This window comes from Tamandua tetradactyla, chromosome 9 (assembly GCF_023851605.1).
Source record: "Tamandua tetradactyla isolate mTamTet1 chromosome 9, mTamTet1.pri, whole genome shotgun sequence".
In the NCBI taxonomy this organism is placed as follows: Eukaryota; Metazoa; Chordata; class Mammalia; order Pilosa; family Myrmecophagidae; genus Tamandua; species Tamandua tetradactyla.
Window position 1 is genome coordinate 30,435,423 of NC_135335.1, and position 18,839 is coordinate 30,454,261.

The 18,839-nt window shown below is 44.5% G+C and overlaps 1 protein-coding gene across 7 annotated transcripts in view; it reads right to left on the reverse strand.

Annotated features, from left to right (window-relative positions):
- MGLL (monoglyceride lipase) overlaps positions 1–18,839 on the reverse strand; it is a 175,734-nt gene that overhangs the window by 108,072 nt on the left and 48,823 nt on the right. For 2 of the 7 annotated variants that reach the window (XM_077116337.1, XM_077116338.1), the window contains exon 3: positions 15,967–16,048. The exons of the other annotated variants lie outside the window; for them this stretch is intronic. In XM_077116337.1, coding sequence (XP_076972452.1) covers positions 15,967–16,048 — 82 coding nt within the window. The remainder of the gene's footprint in view (positions 1–15,966; positions 16,049–18,839) is intronic. 7 annotated transcript variants of the gene reach the window in all.

Genomic DNA, 18,839 nt, shown 5'->3' on the forward strand with positions numbered 1-18,839 from the left:
ACCTGAAACTGTTGAGCTGTGTTCCCGTAGCCTTGATTCTTGAAGACAAATGTATAAAGACATAACGTTTACAATGTGACTGTGTGATTGTGAAAACCTTGTGTCTGATCGTCCTTGAATCCAGGGTAGGATAGATAAGTAAAAAATATGGATTAAAAAATAGATAAATAGTAGGGGGGATAAGGGGTAAAATAATTAGGGTAGAAGGAAATGCCAGTGGTCAATGAGAGGGAGGGGTAAGGCATATGGTATGTATGAGTTTTTTCTTTATATTTCTTTTTCTGGAGTGATGCAAATGTTCTAAAAAATGATCATGGTGATGAATACAACAACTGTGTGATGATATTCTGAGCCACTGATTGTACACCATGTAATGAATATATGTGTGTGAAGATTTGTTAATAAACATGTATATTAAAAAAAATCCAACAAGTTGCTTGCTTAGGCTTTCTCTTTCTCCTTCCCACGGTCTGGAAGGCAGATGGCAGTCACCCAGCTCTGGCCACGCAGAGGGAGACCATACCCCAAGGAGTGGTGGAATAACAGGATGAAGGAAACGGGGTCCCGGAGCAGAGTGATTCCATCAACATGAACTGCTCACCTCTAGGCTGGTTAAGTGAGAGAGAACTAAACCTCCATCTTATGAAAGCCTCTACATCTTGGGAGTCTCTTGGTTACAGCACTCAGCCTAGACTGTAACATATACAGAATCTCCTTAATAAGAACGCTCACAGAAGAAGGAGCCAGTTGACCTGGGTTAAAATCCAGGCACTGCTACTTCCTAGCTTTGTGACTTTGAACAAGTTACTGAATTCCTCTGTGTCCTCATCTGTGAAATGGAGATGATAATAGGACCTACATCTCAGGAAGGTTGTGAGAATTAGGTGACAAAGAAGGCACAGAATAAAGTTAGCTATTATTATTATCACTATACTGAAGTGTTTTCCTGCTGGGAGAGTCCCTAGCAGGTCACCTGTACCACAGGAGGTGGCTCTTACGTTGGGTCCCTGTGTGGTTAGCTGTGTGTCTTCCTGCCATAAATGGCTTTACTGTCCTCACGTTCATTTTAATGCAAAATCTACACTAGTGGAGGTGCTAGGATGGTTCAGTTGTAGAATTCTCGCCTGCCATGCGGGAGGCCCAGGTTCGATTCCTGGTCCATGAAATGTGACCCCGTCATACAGCATACAAAAAAAACAAAACCAAAAACCAAAACTGTGCTAGTAGGGCCTGCCCAGCTGGCTGGCTTGGGAACTTAATGCAAAGGCAACAGGCTAAGAGGCTGTGTTTCGGCCTCTCAAGGCGTCTAAGAATTATAACCAGCAAATTATCCTTCCAAATATATGTCTACTCCTCGAAGCTCAGCTCAGCGTTCCACATGGCTCATCCGGCATCAGGTCACTTATCGAAGAAGCAGCAGCTTCTACTTAGATTTAGAATTCAGGGTAATATTTCAGAGTCGAGTTCAGATGCATGCAAGGCCCTGGCATATTTCCCAAAGCATCCCTATCCTTCAAACAAAATACATCTACTTGCCTAGAAAATATGCAGCTCCATGAAAGAGGTCGGGAGGTGGCTGCAATTCCAACTGTGACCCAACACAGGTAAGCAGGAGTGCATTTCATTAGCCTGACCCTCCCCACCCCACCCCCCGATTCCCGTCTCAGTCCTTGTTTTCTTCACTAAACAGATAGTTGCTGAGTGATTTGTCTGGGCCAGGCACTGGCTTGGGCTCTGTGGACACATACGAACCAGACACAGCCCTTACCCTCACGGAGCATCTAGCCTAGCATGGAAGCCAGAATAATTATCAAATGTTTACATGCCGGGTCATGCCAGAGAAAAATGAGTCAGGATTAGGGGACAGAGGGATATTGTGCCTCATCCCTCACTGCACAGAGTTGCCTCCTACAATACTAGGGATACTAGAGTTTAAGAGTTTGGTCAAAGGGACCTTCACTAAATTAAGTGCACATCTTATTGCCTCGGATAAAATGCAAAAAGGACCAAACCGAAGAGATCCACCGAGGCGGTTAGCAGCCCTGCAGTCCTAGTGGCAAAACTGCAATCGTGAGCAAAACTGAAATCCCAGTTTCCCTAATTAGGTTTAATTAGCCTCTCCCACAATTTTTCCTTCCTCCAGTAATCTCCTAGAGGCGCAGAAAATATCTGTCAGATCCAGGGAAGTGAGATGGATAATTGCCTCACAGAAAAAACTAGGTTAGAAATGTACATGGAAACGATGGTTCCCCAACTGCCTCAAAATAATTTCATGCGCTTTGGGGGAAGGCAACCTCCAGGAATGATTTATTTTTTAATCACAAAGCAGTTCTGTGTTGTAAAAGGCCAAGAGATGAAGGCCCTTTATTAACATGCATAATCTCTTCAGGGGCGTCTTCTTAGCCAGCCACAGCCCCATCCAGCTCGGAAAAGGTTCTTATGCCAAAGAGTTCCTCGGCGGCCACCATTCCAGATCAATATTTGGAATTGGCCTTCTGGGAAATCACTAATGGCCTGTGGAAGGCACATGGTGTGATTTTTTAGGACAGCCCATTAATGAAGAGCATCACAGCTGCCCCAAGATTCCAGAAATGGAAAGCCAAGGGACCAGAATTTGGCATGACCAGCTCCGCTTATATGAAAGACCTCTGAGCCCTCTTTTAAGAGTATTTTTTTTACTGCACAGTGGGAGGGTCCGTAGTTTGCTCTTGTTTCGAGCGATGGGGAGCCCACCTCCAGGCCACCTGAAGATGGAGGGAAGAAGGCTTTGGCTCCAGCTGCCTCCTCTGAAGTCTCGCAGATGCCAACCCAACTCACGGCAAACCCACAGCCCATGCACCCAAGGCAGAAGACATCTGGGTGCTTTAACTGTCTCTTTAAAAGAGAGCAGCACATTTGTCTTCATGATACATTTTGAATCAAGAAGCACATACATGCCAGAGCAAGAAAAAAATCAAAGAGAGCGTCAGACTATCAGTTTCTTGGATAGATGTTAGAAACTCTCAACATTCCTCAAATGGTATGCTGTCTCTCAACCTGTAAGAGTCCTACGGCTGGGGGTGCTTGGAAGGAATTAGGGAGAATCGGTGATATAATGTTAAATAACAAAACGTATGAGGAGACACTGATTTATTCCCTGCTTGGATTGCATACAATCCTCTGAGTTTGTAAGAAAGTCTCAGTGGGGTGTTGGTATGTCTTCCACACCTCTAGAACACCAGCTCATCTTCCTTTTCAGGACAAAGAGAGAGAGAAGGCCCCAGTCTTGGGGCTTTTTGGGCAGGTCCCAACATAGATGTGGAATCTAGCACCGTGGTTTTGTGTTCTCCCAGTCACCTTCTATTTATGGCACCTGATCACTGGTTTTCCATTTCCCTTGCTAGAATAAAGTTTCCTTTTGCAATCAAGTTAAAGTGAAAAAAGAAAGCAAGCCAACTGGAAGAAAATGATGAGGAAATAACACTGCATTAAAAGCGCTGCAAAAAATCACAAAGGGGGAAGGTGAACACGTCAGGTTTGGAAGAAACTGATCAAAAGTCTTCAGGAATGAAGCCAAAAGATCCTCACCCATGGATGGGCCACCAGGCCCTCAACTCACCCCAACTTCTTCCCTGTAGTCTCCGGGAAGTATATGAAAAACATGTGGGTAGAGAGATTGGGGGAGGGAAACAAGTAAGAGAAGCTTGGGGGATGACAGGTGATCAGTTAGGTGGCAAACCTCCAATATGGTCTCAGAGGGTTGCTGAGGAGTAAGAAAGGAAAGAGCCAGAGCGAGCCATGAGCAAGGAGAGCACTGGATGGAGCGCACTCTCCCAATGCCAGAAGTAGGCACACAGCCAGACCCAGCTCATCTCCAGCTCTCCTGGCCACCCACCCCACCCCCGGCACGGTCAGCTCACTTGTCATGCCCCCACTTGTCACTCTCACCCACAAAGGTCCCTGACTTGCCTGCCACTAGCCACACAGCTCTTCACAAGTGAATGAAGGATTCCACCTGCTCTCTGCCTCAGTTTCCCCATCTGTCAAGGGATTGCACTGGACCACCTTTAGGGTCCTTTCCCACTTCTCAGTCTCTGAATGTTAAGTCTGTCTGTAATTCCTCAATGTTCTATAAGGGAAATGCTCACACACCCACACGCACAAAAACAGGGCACATTTTATTTACAAGAACGAAATAAAACAAATCAAGATGGACAAGTGGAGGAAGCGTCTAACTGGGAGAAATGGCAACAGTTGGGCCAGGAGGCTGCGGGTGAGGTTCCTTGGGGGCTGGAGGGGCGGAAGAGGGGTTTTGCCTGTGCAGGCTTTCCCAGTCCCGGAAACAATTCCAGGCTCCTTTACATGATAAACAAAGCCAAGGGGGTAGCCACCGGCCAACAGGTGCAGGCTATGTTGGGAGAAGGCGCTGTGAGTTTTCCAGAAGCATCCTCCCCTCACAGAACTGAAAGGATGTCTTGGAGAGAGGACAAGTTCTCTGTGGGCCAGGAGATATAATTCAGATTATTTTTAAAGGCTTTGTGGGGTGGTGTGTGTGTGTGTGTGTGTGTGTGTGTGTGTGTGTGTGCGCGCATTTTTTTAAAAAGACAGCTGCAAGGTGATTTTGAACAGGCAAACGCAGGCAGACTTAACAAGGAGTTTCTCTAGTCAGAGAAGTGGCTCCAGGACCTTCTTACAAGAATGTGCTAGGTTCTGTCTTATGTAACCTTATTTATTTATTTATTTATTTATTTATTTCCTGGAAGGAGAACAGAGTAAACTTTCCAAGGCTGCAGATGGCTCTAAGTTCTTCTGGGTGCTGAAATGCCAAGTGGATGCAATAGACAATCAGGAACGTACTGAGAATGTAGGAGAGGTGAGGGGAGTGTAAAATGATGATTTTTTAGGGAAATGCTCACAGTTATGAAGCCCTGGGCTTTGTTACGGCCCAAACAGGCAGCCTGCCGCCAAGCCCAAGCAGCGTGGGACCACACAGGTGTGGTGGCAAGGAGTGCTCAGCTCAGCTCACACCAAAGGCCTGCCATTTCCGACCCTGTGACTCCCTCAAAGCCCCTTCTCCTTCCCCAGCCTCAGTCTTCTCATCTGTAAGATGGGGTCATTGCACCTGCCTCCTGGGGTGGTTGGGGACATTAAATAACGTCTGTGCACCCAGCTGGCTTATTTGCATGTAAATGTTTCATGGGGGCAAAGGGGGTGCTGGAGAAGGACTGGTGCTTCCTTCAAAGCAAATGGATTTGGGTTCAAATTCTGGCTCTGCCACTTACTAGCATGTGATCTGGGCAAGTCTGCATGGCTCTCTGAGACCCAGTATTTATAGCAGTTAAATAGCAAGACTGATGCTACCACATCTTGGGTGGGTGGGACTGATGGAAGAAAAATCAAAAGAGCATCTAAACAAGGTATTGGACACAGGCTTGGGTCTTAATAAAGATTTATTCATTCCCCTTTCCAAAGGTGATATGGGGCTGACATAAAAATCAGTCACAAAAGAATTTCAAGAAAGACATGTATTCAAGGAAATCTGGCCACTCTGCAGTCCTTTGAGGTAAAGCTGTGGAGATTGGCCAGGCTCTCTCCCCAGTTCTTGGCTGGTAAGTGCAGCTAAAGCTGGACAATGCCCATCTTTGGTCTGGTTTGTTGGAGTTTGGATGCACTGAATGACTAAGCAGGGCCTGAATGAGGGTTCCTCCTCGGAGAAGCTTCCCAGATCCTCCAGGCAAAGTCCTGCCACCACGAGAACCCTGCTGTGTGAGCTGGTGGCTGCACTGAGAGCCCCTGGAAGGCAGGGATCGTGGCGTCTCAGAGATTTCTCCATCCCAAAGCCAGGCAGAGTTGGCGCTCGGGAAATATTTGTTGAATGTAGGGATAGATGGATGGATGGACGGACAGACGGACAGAGGAAGGAATGGAGGGGAAGAGAGAGAGAGGGAGGGATGGAGGGAAGGATGGTTATAGCTACGTTATCTGTCTCTTCCCTTGAAGATGCTGCAGTTTATCCAGCCCTCTCTACTTGGGGCTTGGAAGTGGGGGCCCTATTGACCCCCTACATCCTTCCCGCAATCTTTTTTGGACAGGAGGGCTGTGATGGAGCCATCCCCCCAGCAATCTCCTCCCACATTCCCTGCCTTGTAGCTGAGACCACCCAGGTCAGGAAGAGGGAGATACTCCAGGGTCAGCTGCTTGCCCACAGTGGCCACAGTTCCACATGCCTGCTCCTGCACCACATCGTTCCTTCTGTGGCTGAGTTGTCTCATTGGGCTCCTCTCTACCTACCTTTTTTTTTTTTGCTCCCTGACCCTGGGTCTACTGTCGATCTCAGCTAGGTGGCCTCTGTCTTTCTTTTATCATTTCCTCAAACCCCCACCCAAACCTTCAAGGGCCTCCCTACTGCCCACAAGTTGAAGGCCCATGAGGCCCCTCCCAGCCTGGCACCCACCTACCTTCCCAGCCTCATCCCCCTCAGCTCCAGCCATCACCATTTCCGATGCTCTCCAAGCACCCTGCCTGGAACACACTTGACTTTTGGGCCAAATACCATCATCCTTCAAGATATCAAGTCCTCCAAAGCCTTTCAGAAACCTCTCCTTTTAAAAATGTGGAAAATACAGAGAAGCCAAAGAAGAAAATTGCCCATCACAATTCCATCACCTAGAATGACCTATTCATATTTCAAGTCTTTTTTCCATGATCATATTTTTAACATAGTTGTGATCCCAATTTATATTGTGTTTTCTACTTATCATTCTATTCTAAACAACTGTCTAGGTCATTAGATTTTGTTCCTGTTAAACATCATTTAAAATGCCTGAATAATCTCCCCCCAAATTAATCATTTCTCTAGGTATTTGCATAGTTTTTGGTAATGCCTTTATTGAGCAATAACTCACATGCCATATGATTCACCCAATAGTTTTCAGTATATTCACAGAGTTGCACAACCATTGCCACAATCAATTTTAGAACATTTTCATCACCCCTAAAAGGAACCCATACTCTTTAGTTTATACTCCTTAACCCCAACATTTCCCCCCAGTCCACAGCAACCAATAATCTACTTCTGTCTACAGATTTGCTTCTGTCTCATGATAGATATGTCATATAAAAGAATCCTATAATATGTGTTTTTTGTCGCAATCTTCTTTCCCTTAGAATAGTATTTTCAGGTTTATCTAGGTTGCAGCATGAATCAGTACCTCAATTTCTTATGTAGCTGAAAAACACTCCATTATATAGATTGCCACATTTTGTTTATCCCTTCATCTGCCGATGCATGCTCGGGTTGTTTTCACTTTTTGGGCTATTGTGACAAAGATTACTATAAATATCTGTGTGCGAGTTTTGTGTGGACATATGTTTTCTTTTCTCGGAATTCTTAGGAATGGAATTCCTGGGTCATGCGGTCATTCTCCAGGTAACTTTTTGAGGAATTGCCAGATTGGTTGCAAAATTTTACACTCACACCAGCAGCATATGAGGATTTCATTTTCAGCATATGAGAATTTGATTTCTCCACATCTTCACCAACACCTGTTATTGTGATTTTAATTCTTACCACCCTAGCAGGTGTGAAGAGTGTCTTAACGGTGGTTTTCTTTTGCATTTCCCTGATGACAAATGATGCTGAGCCTTTTTTCATATGCGTTTGGCCATTTGTATATCTTCTCTGGAGAAATATTTACTCAGATCCTTTTCCCATTGTAAAATCGGATCATTTTTCTTTTTATTATTGAGTTGTAAGAGTTCTTTATCTACCCTAGATAAAAGTCCCTGATCAGATACATGATTTGCAAATAGTTTCTTCCATTCTGTGGGCTGCCTTTTCACTTTCTTGATAGTGTTCTTCGAAGCACAACCATGTTCTATTTTGATGAAGTACAATTTATTATTTTTTTCTTTTATTGCTTGCACTTTTGGTGTCATGTCTAAGAAACCATTGCCAAATCCAAGGTCATGAAGATTTACCCCTATTATTTTTTCTAAGAGTTTTACAGTTTCGCTCCTACCTTTAGGTCTTTGGTCCATTTGAGTGAATTGTTTTATATGGTATGAAGCAGAGGTCCACTTGTATTCTTTTGCTTGTGGATATCCAGTTGTCTCAGCACCATATGTTGAAAAGACTATTTTTTCCCATTGAATTGTCTTGGCACCTTTCTCAAAAATCAGTTAAGCATAGATATATGGGTTTATTTCTGGAATCTCCATTCTATCCCATTGTCCTCATGCCATACCACAGTGTCTTGATTATTGTTATTTTGCAGTAAGTTTCAAAATCAGGAAGCGTGATTCTTCCTACATGTTTTTTTAACATGGGCAAGCACCAGGAATCAAACCCAGCCTACATTTTCATTTGTTTTAGTAGCAGCAACTTAGGACCCTACTCTGGCTCATTCAGAGACCCTGTGAAAATTCTGCTTTTTGTCTGTTCCAAAGTCGACTTTTCTTATGAGAAAATATGTCTATAATCTACAAAGCAACCTGTTTAGTTCCATAGACTCTTTCAGTTGTGACATAATAACCTGCCCACACTTATTGGCTCATGTGCTGTTAGGTCTGATTGGAAGGGTGGGGGAAGTAGACTGAGATCTGGGTTCCCTCTCATTCTTTCTCAGCTCTGCTTTCTTGAAATGAACTCCCTTCTTGGTCAGACTTCAGCTTCATGGTCTCAAGATGACTTTCACAAGTACCCTGGATTCACACTTCCATAGTCAACTCCAGAGGAGAGTACAGAAAGCCGTTTTTCCAGAAATGCTGGGGAAAACCTTACTGCTCATTGACCCATACTGGATTCGTGCCCATCTCTGAAGCCAATCAATAGGGCTGGGGTGGAAAGTAGGGGCCATGAAAATCCCGACAGACTTAAATCTGTCACAGGATCAAACCCTGACCAGGATGCAGTCAACACCGTCAGAAGCACATGGGCTAAAAGTAGAGGAGGGATGTCTCTCAAGTTTGGGGAACTGTTGGTGGGAGAAGTAAGGAATGGATACTGGTGAGAAACCAAACCATGCCTGCTTGTACGGACTCCAACTTCATCTCCCACTATTCTCCGTCATCAGCCTCTGCTTTATTCACTGACCTTGCCCCCGTCCCCAGCATCTTTGCTTCGGCTGTGGCAAACACCATGCATGCCTTCCCTTCTTCTCACTCATGCTCCTAGATATCTATTCTGGCCCAGTCTGAGATTGGATTCAAATATCACAGCCCAATCACTTACCACCCACACTCTTCCATCATTCAGGTGGAAGCAGCTGGCTGAAACTATTAGAATGGAAGAGGGGATTGAGATGCATGGGCATGGATTAGTCTCATAAAAAGAAATCCATTGGCAGTCAGCCTCCGGGTTGGTTCAGCTGTTTCATGTTGCCATCAAGGACCCAGATTCTCCATCCTTCACTTCTACCCTCTCTGGAACCCCTCTTCCATCTTTAAGCCCTTTATCCTGTGATTACAAGATGGTTGCTGCAACTCCAAGCATTACGACCACAGTCAAAGGCAGGAATTGTGGGTGGGGGGCAGGGGCAACTGGGGTAGAGAGAGACCATTTCTTCATCCTACTCTCTCGTCTTTTAACATAGAGCTAAAATTTGTTCTGGGGGACCTCCAAAAACTACATAAAAGTACTGCATAGTACTATAGTAGTTATAGCCACAACTGGGTCCCCTAGCCAGCCCTAGCTGCAAAGAAGGCTGGGAAAGAGGAATGGGAGAGCCGTATTGGATTAAGACCAATCATGAGTCATCCCCCTGGGGACAAAAATCAACAAGAAAAGGAGTGGGGGTTGGATATTCACAGAGCAGGCAACTACTGTGACTGCACAATGCCTTTGCTCTCTGTAAAGATGTGGTTTATCTAGGACACTCCCACTTTTGTATCTGTTGCTGCCCTTGGGCCAGATGGCCAACAGAGCTTGCTAAGACTAGGTGGTCTTGTATCCAAGACATCAAGGCAAAGGCTGGTCTTGAACACAAAACGTCAGAACAATTTCAGTGAGGCTAGGGCATCTACCATAAAACCACAGGAAAGCACTGATGTGAAAGGGCTGAGTCATCGTCCAAGTCTAGAAATTCAGCTATATGAAATACTGGGAAATTTTCTCAGTTGCTCTGTAAAACTGGACTGTATGCCATGACTAACCTCCTTCAGCCTCTGACTCTAGTAGTTCCCAGACAGCTCACATGATAAGGCTCAAATTCCTTAACATGTCAAATATGGCCATGCAAATCGAGGCTCCCAAAAATGCCACTCCAAACTCATCTTCTGCCATGCACTTTAGACTCAAAAGAATCCCTACCATTTTCAGAATATATCATACCCTTTCGCATCTCCAGGCTTGTGCTAAAATGTCCCTTCTGCCCCCAGTTCCCTCTCTCACCTTTTACCTAAACTTCTCTCTGAAACTCCAATACAGAATTTGCAGTCCTTAAATGTAAAGTCCCAGTGCCTGGCGCTGCCCTCTAATAAATGTTCAGGGACATCTGCATCCTTCAAAGGCCAAGATGGAGTTGCTTCATTTCTGAATTTCTAAATTGCGATGGGACCTGGTGCATACAAGGTGTTTGGAAAGAGTTCATTCGACTGTCCACACTAAAACAGGCCCTGAGTCTACATGTTCCATTCTTGTCAAGTACAGTGATGAATTTACATTTGGAGCTCAGTTAATACCTGTTGAGTCATCGTCCTGCATCCAAAAGCAGCAGACCTCCTCTCCAGATTCTGATGTCAAACTGATCTCTTGGTTAAAATGGAAAACATTGTCTGGTATAATGCAGCTCCCACTCATAAATGCATTTTCACTTGCAGAATTTTACTTCTAAGTTAAATTGGATAAAACACAGCCATCCAATATCTCAAGCGGTTGCCTACAGGGAATATTCTCATTCTGGATGTTACAGTCCTTAAACGATATTTCTGAATCTAGACACTCCATTCCTCACACTTCTATCCATGCTCAATGGTATGCTTCTGGTCTTTTCCTAGAAAATCATGCCAGAAGGGACTTGGGAATCATCTAACCCAATTTTTGCACTCTGAGTATGGGGAAATACATTCATTCATTCAACAAACATGTATAGGTCACTTATTTTGTGCCAGGCAAGAAAGTCTACACCAGGCAAACTCTGTAGAAGAAAGAACAAAAACCAAACATGAATTTTGCCCTGGAGGAGCTTGTAGGTTGTTCCTTAACTGTGAGATGCAAACTATTCCAGAGTGATATAAAATGCAGAATTCTTTGTAAATTTGCTGGACTCTGGAAGTCTCGAGGGATGGTATCTTGACTAATGTACTCAGAAACAGAGGCAAAAGTAAAACTTCATCCCCGTTTACCTAGCTCCTAGCACTGATGTTCCTTTTCCTACCTGATAGAGTTAAAAAATGGTCACAAAATATGAGTATATACTCCTCCTCTATCCTTGCTCCTTGGACATACCCTCACACATTGGCCTTGTGTTGCTTCTGCACTGGAACACCAGCAAATGTGCCACAGGCAGAGACTTGAAAGGGACTTGCATGTTGATGTTTGTTCTCTTGTTTTTCTTGAACTGTTGCCCATGAGAACAAGTCTGGGCTAGACTGATAAAGATTGAGAGACTATGTGGAGAAGAACTGAGGTGCTCCTGCCAACTGCCAAATATGAGACTGAAGCCATCCCAACAGCAAGCCCTCAGCTGCCTGACCACCGCCCACAGACCCAGTGGCTTACCACAGGCACCTGAAGGAACCCAGCCAAGACCAGCAGAAGAATCGCCCAGCCCAGCCCAGTCCAAACTGCCAACCCACAGAATCATGGGCTAAATAACTATATCCTGGAGGTTGCTAGAATGAAATAAATTACTGATACACCCCCAGACTACTCTGCCTACTTCAGATATAGCAAATGGCAAGATGGTTCTTGTGCTAGCAGTCATATTTCTTGTAGCATGAATATTTCCACACAGCACTGATATGTCATCAGGGCCAAAAGAGAAACATGCCAAAGACCGGAATAACTTGAGACCACTGAAAATGGACTGGCTTCTTTGACTAAGGTTTGTTTGAGTTGACTCCCAGACATACAAGCTAAGTGTTGCTCAGCTCTGCTTTCGGTCAAGAGCCATACCACAAATGCTGAACATTTACATAAGACACAAGAAAAACATCTCATTACCCTAACTCTGTGTTATCTTAAAAAGAATTCCACCACCAACTGTTTTCTCATGGCCTTCCTGTTTGGTGACGTTGTAAAGCATCCAGAATCTGCGGAAGTTTATACAGAAGTTTGAAATCTCATTGCAATGGAAGGGATCTTTTTTTTTTAATTGTGTTAACATACATATATATGTATTTGTAGCAAAAATCTCCCATTTCAACCATTTTTTAAGTGTACAATTCAATGTCATTTATGACATTCACACTGTTCCACCATGAAATGGAAATGATTTGTAACAATTAAGAAAAATAACAATAACCTGAAGACTTGAAAAAGCATGTAACCCAACATCACTGGTGCAGAGAAGCAAAGGTAGAATTTACCAAGCAAACACTATCACTGCTTTCACCCCAGGTCTTATGTGACTGACGTTTGCCCTGAGAGTGGTGGGAAGTGAGAGAAAATAGTGGGTGACAAGCGAGCCTGCCACGTGGCAGGTCTCTGGGCACAGAGCCTACAAGACCTACAGTGGAGGTACCCAAGAGGTTGGACTAAATCCTAAGAGCTTCCCATTACCTCTCATTCTAAGTGCACTGTCCCCAGCACTTAGAGCACATCCTTACAACCTCGCTCTGGGAAAGATGCTCTTCTTCCCCATTTTGAAGATAAGTCCTTGATGCAGAGACCAGCTGTGATGGTTTGGAGTTGGATGTACTGCAGAAAAACGTATCGTTAAACTGATTCCATTATTGTGAATGTGAACCCATTGGAAGTAAGACCTTTTGAGGAAGCGACTTCAGTTAAGGCGTGACCCACCTCCATCTAGACGGGTCTTAATCCTATTTCTTTATAAGAGGGATGAAATTCAGATAGACAGAGAGAAAGCCATGGGAAGAAGAGTCAACTTTCATTTAATCTCAGCTCCTATTACTTCATCTTCTAAAATGGTGAAATTGGGGCAGTGCTTGGGGTCACAGAACACCTCCATTTTGAGACTCTGGTGGAGGCTCTGATCTATCCCCCTCTCCATAAGAGGATTATATACCCACCATGTCTAAATTTATCCAGGAACGTTCTGGAAGTCCCCAAGCTTAGGGAGTGCTGGTGTTCTCCAAGTGTACCTTTTCCCTCAAGTCTGAGTTCCTCAACCAGAAGAAAAATAGCTCTGCCCATAAATTACTTACATGTTCCTTTTCTCTTGTTGTGGCAGAGTCATTCATTCAAGCAGCAGCTTTAAGCTCCTACTGAGGGCTGGGTGCTGCTTTAGGCACCTAGGACATAATACATGTCCAAAGAAACAAAATATTGGGAGTTCCCATGTTGGCTGGTGGAAGCTCCTCACCATCTCGGTCATTTAACCCCTTCTCTGTGCCACTCACCCCAACATCTGCTCTCTGAAAGTAGTAACATGAAAGAACAGGTGAGGTCTCTCTCTTAAAGGCAACACAGGTATTTCACAAAGCAAACTGTTTCCATTCTGATCTCTATTAAACCTGTCTCCATGAAATCCTCTAAATATTTCTCATTTTGAAAACTTGTTTAAGGAAAAGAAGGCTGAATTTCCTTTAGCCCAAACATCAACTAAGGTTATAGTTTTACAAAACCGCTTCCTCTTTTTTCTATCCTGTCTTCCACTCTTCCTTCTTCCTCCTGATTCCTTCTCCTTTTCCTTCCTTCCCCTTTTCCATCTTTCCTTTCCCCTTTCTTTCCCTCCTTCCCCTCTTCGCTGTCTCCTTTCCTTCCTGCCTTCCTGCCTTCCAGAATGCTGCCAAAGCTGTGATCCCATAATAACGACTCATCTGAACTTTTTCAAGCGAGGTGAGACATGCCTTTTAATCCCAGCATACAGGAGGATTTGCTGAAAGCCAAAAGTAGAAACTCATGGTCAGTGCCAGCCCAGGGGAGAAGCGTGCTAGAATATGTCTGGGGATATTAAATCAAGGGCAGCTGCAGATGAAACGAGGGGAGAGCACGGCTCCCCTTGTAGCACCCCGAGCTCCACACAAACCCCCTGTTGTGGCTTATCAGACCTTCAAATACACAGAGAACAACGCCACCCCCAGTCTCACTGCTGACCACCATCAGCATTCCCACCCCCAACCCCTCATGAACAAGGCTGTGTGAAGTGAAAAGAATCTCCTCCACCAAGAACCTCGGATGACCTTAAAATACGGGACAAGGGTGGTCTTGTAATCTCAGCTGTAAAAATTTGCAACGCTAAAGCTCATTTCTTCCGTTTTTACAATAACCAATAGTTTGGTTTGCATGCATGGACAAAGTGCATCTGGAATTAAGATCCAAACCTAAGAGGTGCCGATGACAGATAAATAGACAATGGTGGACTACGGTGGCTATTCAGGAAGCAGCTAAAACTGTTTTGCTTTTTTTTTTTTCTTACAGTCCACTGGAAAACAAAGCCGGATTTGTAGCTGCAGAACATTCTTACAGCAACTGGAAGAAATTATCCCTTAACGAAGCTGTTAGAAAAATCAACTGCAAGAATAGCAGCGGGTCTTTGCTCTTGCCATCAAAAGATCTCAGCTATTCGAAGAGTCTTAAAGAAAAAAAAAACCCAGAAGAGATGCCCTATTTAAAAATAAGGCAGGCGGTTTGCTATTGCTATGTTCTAACAAAGGCATATGTATCAGAAGGAGAAATAACAGTTTCATACTAGAGAGAGGAACTTTTGGAAATACTTTTGGGAAAAGAAAATAGAGGTGCTGTAGAAAATCTGGTTAAAAATAATGTCATTGCTTTAAAATGCACCGTAAGCTCCATCTTCTCAGTTTAAGTGCAGAATTCATGAAACAATGGAGGTAAGTCAAATGCGCCTAATTTTGCATTTCTCGTTGTGGGAAGACAATGTAAAACATGACTTCTTTCTTACGTTTGTGAAAGTAAGTGTCCCTGTTATTATTTTCTTAGTGACACTGGAGTGAAATTTGGTTTGTTTGGCCACCCTGAGCTGTGAGAACCCATCCTCTCATCCTCCATTCCTCCTTCTGGGTCATTCCAGGACTGTTTGAGTGAAGTGTCCAACAGCATTTGGTGACCCGATATGTCCCCACTGTCTGAGAGCAATCCTTGCAGCTTCTGAGCAGAGGAGACGAAACAAAAGGCATTGGCTGCGAAGGATAATCTTTCCCTCCTCCACCAGTCACAATCACCCAGCCTAGTTCAAGTTCATCTTCCCAAGTGCAGGCCCAGCCCTGGTCACCTCTCACCTAGATTACTGCAAACACTTTCAACTTGTGGCTGGGTGTCTAAATGCCAATGTGACTATGCCACTTCCTTGCATAAAACCTGTCCACAGCTCCCCACCCCACCCCCGTAAAGATCCAAGCCCCAGGCCCACAGCATGGCTGGCAGAACTCTCCAGGTCCCCCCCCACCTTCTCTAGCTTCACCCCTTGCCCCTTTCTGCCTCAGGCTTTACACTCCGGCAATACCACTTAACCTGGAAATCCTAAGCTCACCATGCCATGTCACGCTTTTCTGCATCAGTTCCCCGTGCCTGACGTGTCCTTTTGGTGGGGTGAATACTGCTCAAGGGTGCTGGCCAAAAGGACGAATAGAAGCCGAAATCCGGTCCACACTCTGCTCGCCCTGGGAATGTGCCTACATGGAAGGGGATGTCTTTTCCAAATTTACTCAAAGGCTCTGTCTGCATGATTCATTGGTCACCCTGTCTCTATGTACATCTATTAAAATGACCTACGCATCTGTCTACCATCCTCCTCCTTGCATCAAACAAAGCGGCCTTTGCAACCCCTGCCCCACTGGAACACCTAATACAATACCTGGTCCACACAGACTTTAATAAAGAAGGTTTAGTGAACTCACTTGTTGAATATGACAAATGCTGAGTGAGGAGGGCAAGAATGTTCCCAGCAGCGATTCCACGCCATGTGTCTTATTCCCGAGGCTGTGGGGAGCACAAGAGCTATCTCAGCTCCTTATAATCAGGGGAAAGATCCAAGGGACAGAGCTGCAGGGGAGAAAAAGAGATTGTCCCTCTACCCACGAAGACAAAGGGAATGGGATTCACCCAGGAATGAGCCTGGACCCAACATCGTAGGATTGGGAAAAGCTTCTGCACCAAAAGGGGGAAGAGAGAAATGAAACAAAAACAAAGTTTCAGTGACTGAGAGGGGTCATCCTGGAATCATTAATAATAAGATTTAGTGGAGTAGAATAGCTGGAAGGAAACACCTGAAACTGCTGAACTGCAATCCATTAGCCTTGATTCTTGAAGATGATTGTATAATAGAGTTTTTATGGTGTGGCCCCGTGATTGTGAAAACCTTGTGGCTGATGCAGCCTTTATCCAGTGTATGGACAGACGAGTAAGAAAATAAGGACAAAAATAAATAAATAACAGAGGGGATAAGAGGTAATGGGATGCTTTGGGTGCTCTTGTTTATTTTTATTTTTGGAGTAATGAAAATGTTCAAAACTTGATTGTGGTTGAAATGCACAACTACACGATGAAACTGTGAACAGCTGATGGTATACTTTGGACAATTATATGGTATGTGACTATATCTTGATACAACTGAATTTAAAAAAAAAAAAAGGAATGGGATTCAACATGGCGATTTTTAGGACTACTTTGAGTAGGTGCTCTCTACTGAGAGTATTGTAGCCAATCACCAGGTAAGCCACGCAGCAAGCCAGAGTCCAGGAACGCCAAGTCACACAAGTGTCAGGAGTTAGAGGGAGGAGAGGCCAGAGGCTGCAAGAGCGGCATCCCTCCATGCCTCTTTATATACTTAAAAATGACAAGGAGCATCTGCAGGGCTGTTACCTAAAATATGGAACCTTCTGTAGGCAGAGGAAAAGAAAAACTCACGGAAGTGTTTTGCAACCTGATTAAAAAACCTAAGGGGGAAGGGAGACTAGAAAAAACAAAATAAAACAAGAGACCAGTCTGATCTTTTAGAACAAAATCTCCAAAAGGCTGTGGGGAGAAAAATGATGTCCAGTGAAATGGGGAAAAATTATTTTCCTCCATGGCCTGGATCTGGTTGGCTGGGTGGGGCCCTTATCTTTTGGAGCCACGAGTGCCACGCCTAATAGGGTGGCTGATGCAAGGAAGGACTTTATGAGGGTGGGATGGAGGAAGAATGTTTTGTACCATTTAAATATATCCCAGCTTCCAGGGAATTGCTTCTTCTCCAGGTAAAATTTGCATAGGGTGGGAAGAAGTGTCGTAGGATGGCATTGCCCAAAACTCCAGACACGGAGAGCCAAGGTTTCTCTGAGAAAGGGTGTCATGTGATTTAGAAGGGCAGGCTGGAGGTGGGGTAAGTTGGTTAAGCCCCATCCCAGGGAATAAGAGAAAGTCAGAAGGAACCGGGAGCCTTGTCTTATAGAATCCACATCCACAGACCCCAGACCATGGCTGTGAGAAACCAGAAGATTCCAGAAACAATGCTACCTGCTCATCACCCTTGTTCATCCATCCTCTACCCTGGGCCTGACTCCCAGCCCCCCTACCCCCTCCAAGTTCCTGTGATCAACAGGAAAATCCTATAAAACCTACAGATTGTCTCAGGGGGCAGTTCCCACTGGGTGAGCTGGGGAGATGTGAGAGGAGGGAAATCCTGGGGAAGAGGTAGCCTCAGGGTCCGCAGAAGAAACCAGTCAAGTTACTATAAGGTCCAAGGCAAGAAAACTAAAAACCTTCTGGGCTTGAGTTCCAGAAGGTGTTTGCAAATGTGGTGGGAAACAAAATGCTAAATGGAACTTTAAAAGACATGACGGCCAAGGGCATTCATAAGTTTCAGGAATTCTCAAAGAAGGGTGGGAGGGCTCATCTACCCAGAGGGCACACATCAAGACATCGGCAAGTCTTTATACCTCATTCGATATGCCAATTGTCACCATAATATAAGCTACAGGAAGGCTTGTAGTCAAAGGGGCTATCCACAAAATAAAGTGGGAAAAAACGCATGAGGGAAGTATTAGCTTCAAAGAAAGATGAAGAACCATGATTTGTTTATTCAATACAGCTCTACTTAGCATGGACTTCATGTCAGACCTTGCTGATCATCAGAGGAATGTGATATACACCGTGAATGTGAACGAAGTGTCTGGCAGGGGTCAAAGCTGTATAATCATATAATTACCGCATGCCTGCCAACCTTCCTGATCAAATACTGCTCTGAGCGTGCTAAGTTGGATCCAAAAGTCAGCTTAAATGGACCCAGGGGCCACGTGGTGCACTGAATAAAAAGACAGGTAGCACAATACCTTGCAAAGTAATCAATAACCACTGAATCACATACTGGAAAGTGGCTGAAATGTGAAATTTTGTGTTGCATATATGTTGCCCACAGCAAAAAAAATTTTTTAATGACTAGGACGATGATATTGCTACAGAGGAGTTCTCTGCCTGTCTCTTCTATCATTCTGCTGCATTCCTTCAGCCTTCTAGGAGAGAAATGCTATGCGGCTTCACATTTTCCTGTGACTAAAAGTTGGATGTTCCTTTAAAAAAAAAAATAGGGCTAAATATCACTCAAGGGCACAAGAGTAACCCTGAACTCCTAAGTCAGGAGTTCATGAAGCAATTCAACCCCCCTCTATGGGTCAGTCTTTAATACTCTGTGGGCCTCATCAGTGGCAATCTGCTAAAGAACCTGTACTAAAAATTCCAAGATACTGAATCTGCGTAAGTCAGCCAGTCAGCCAGGGCATTATAAGATTCAATG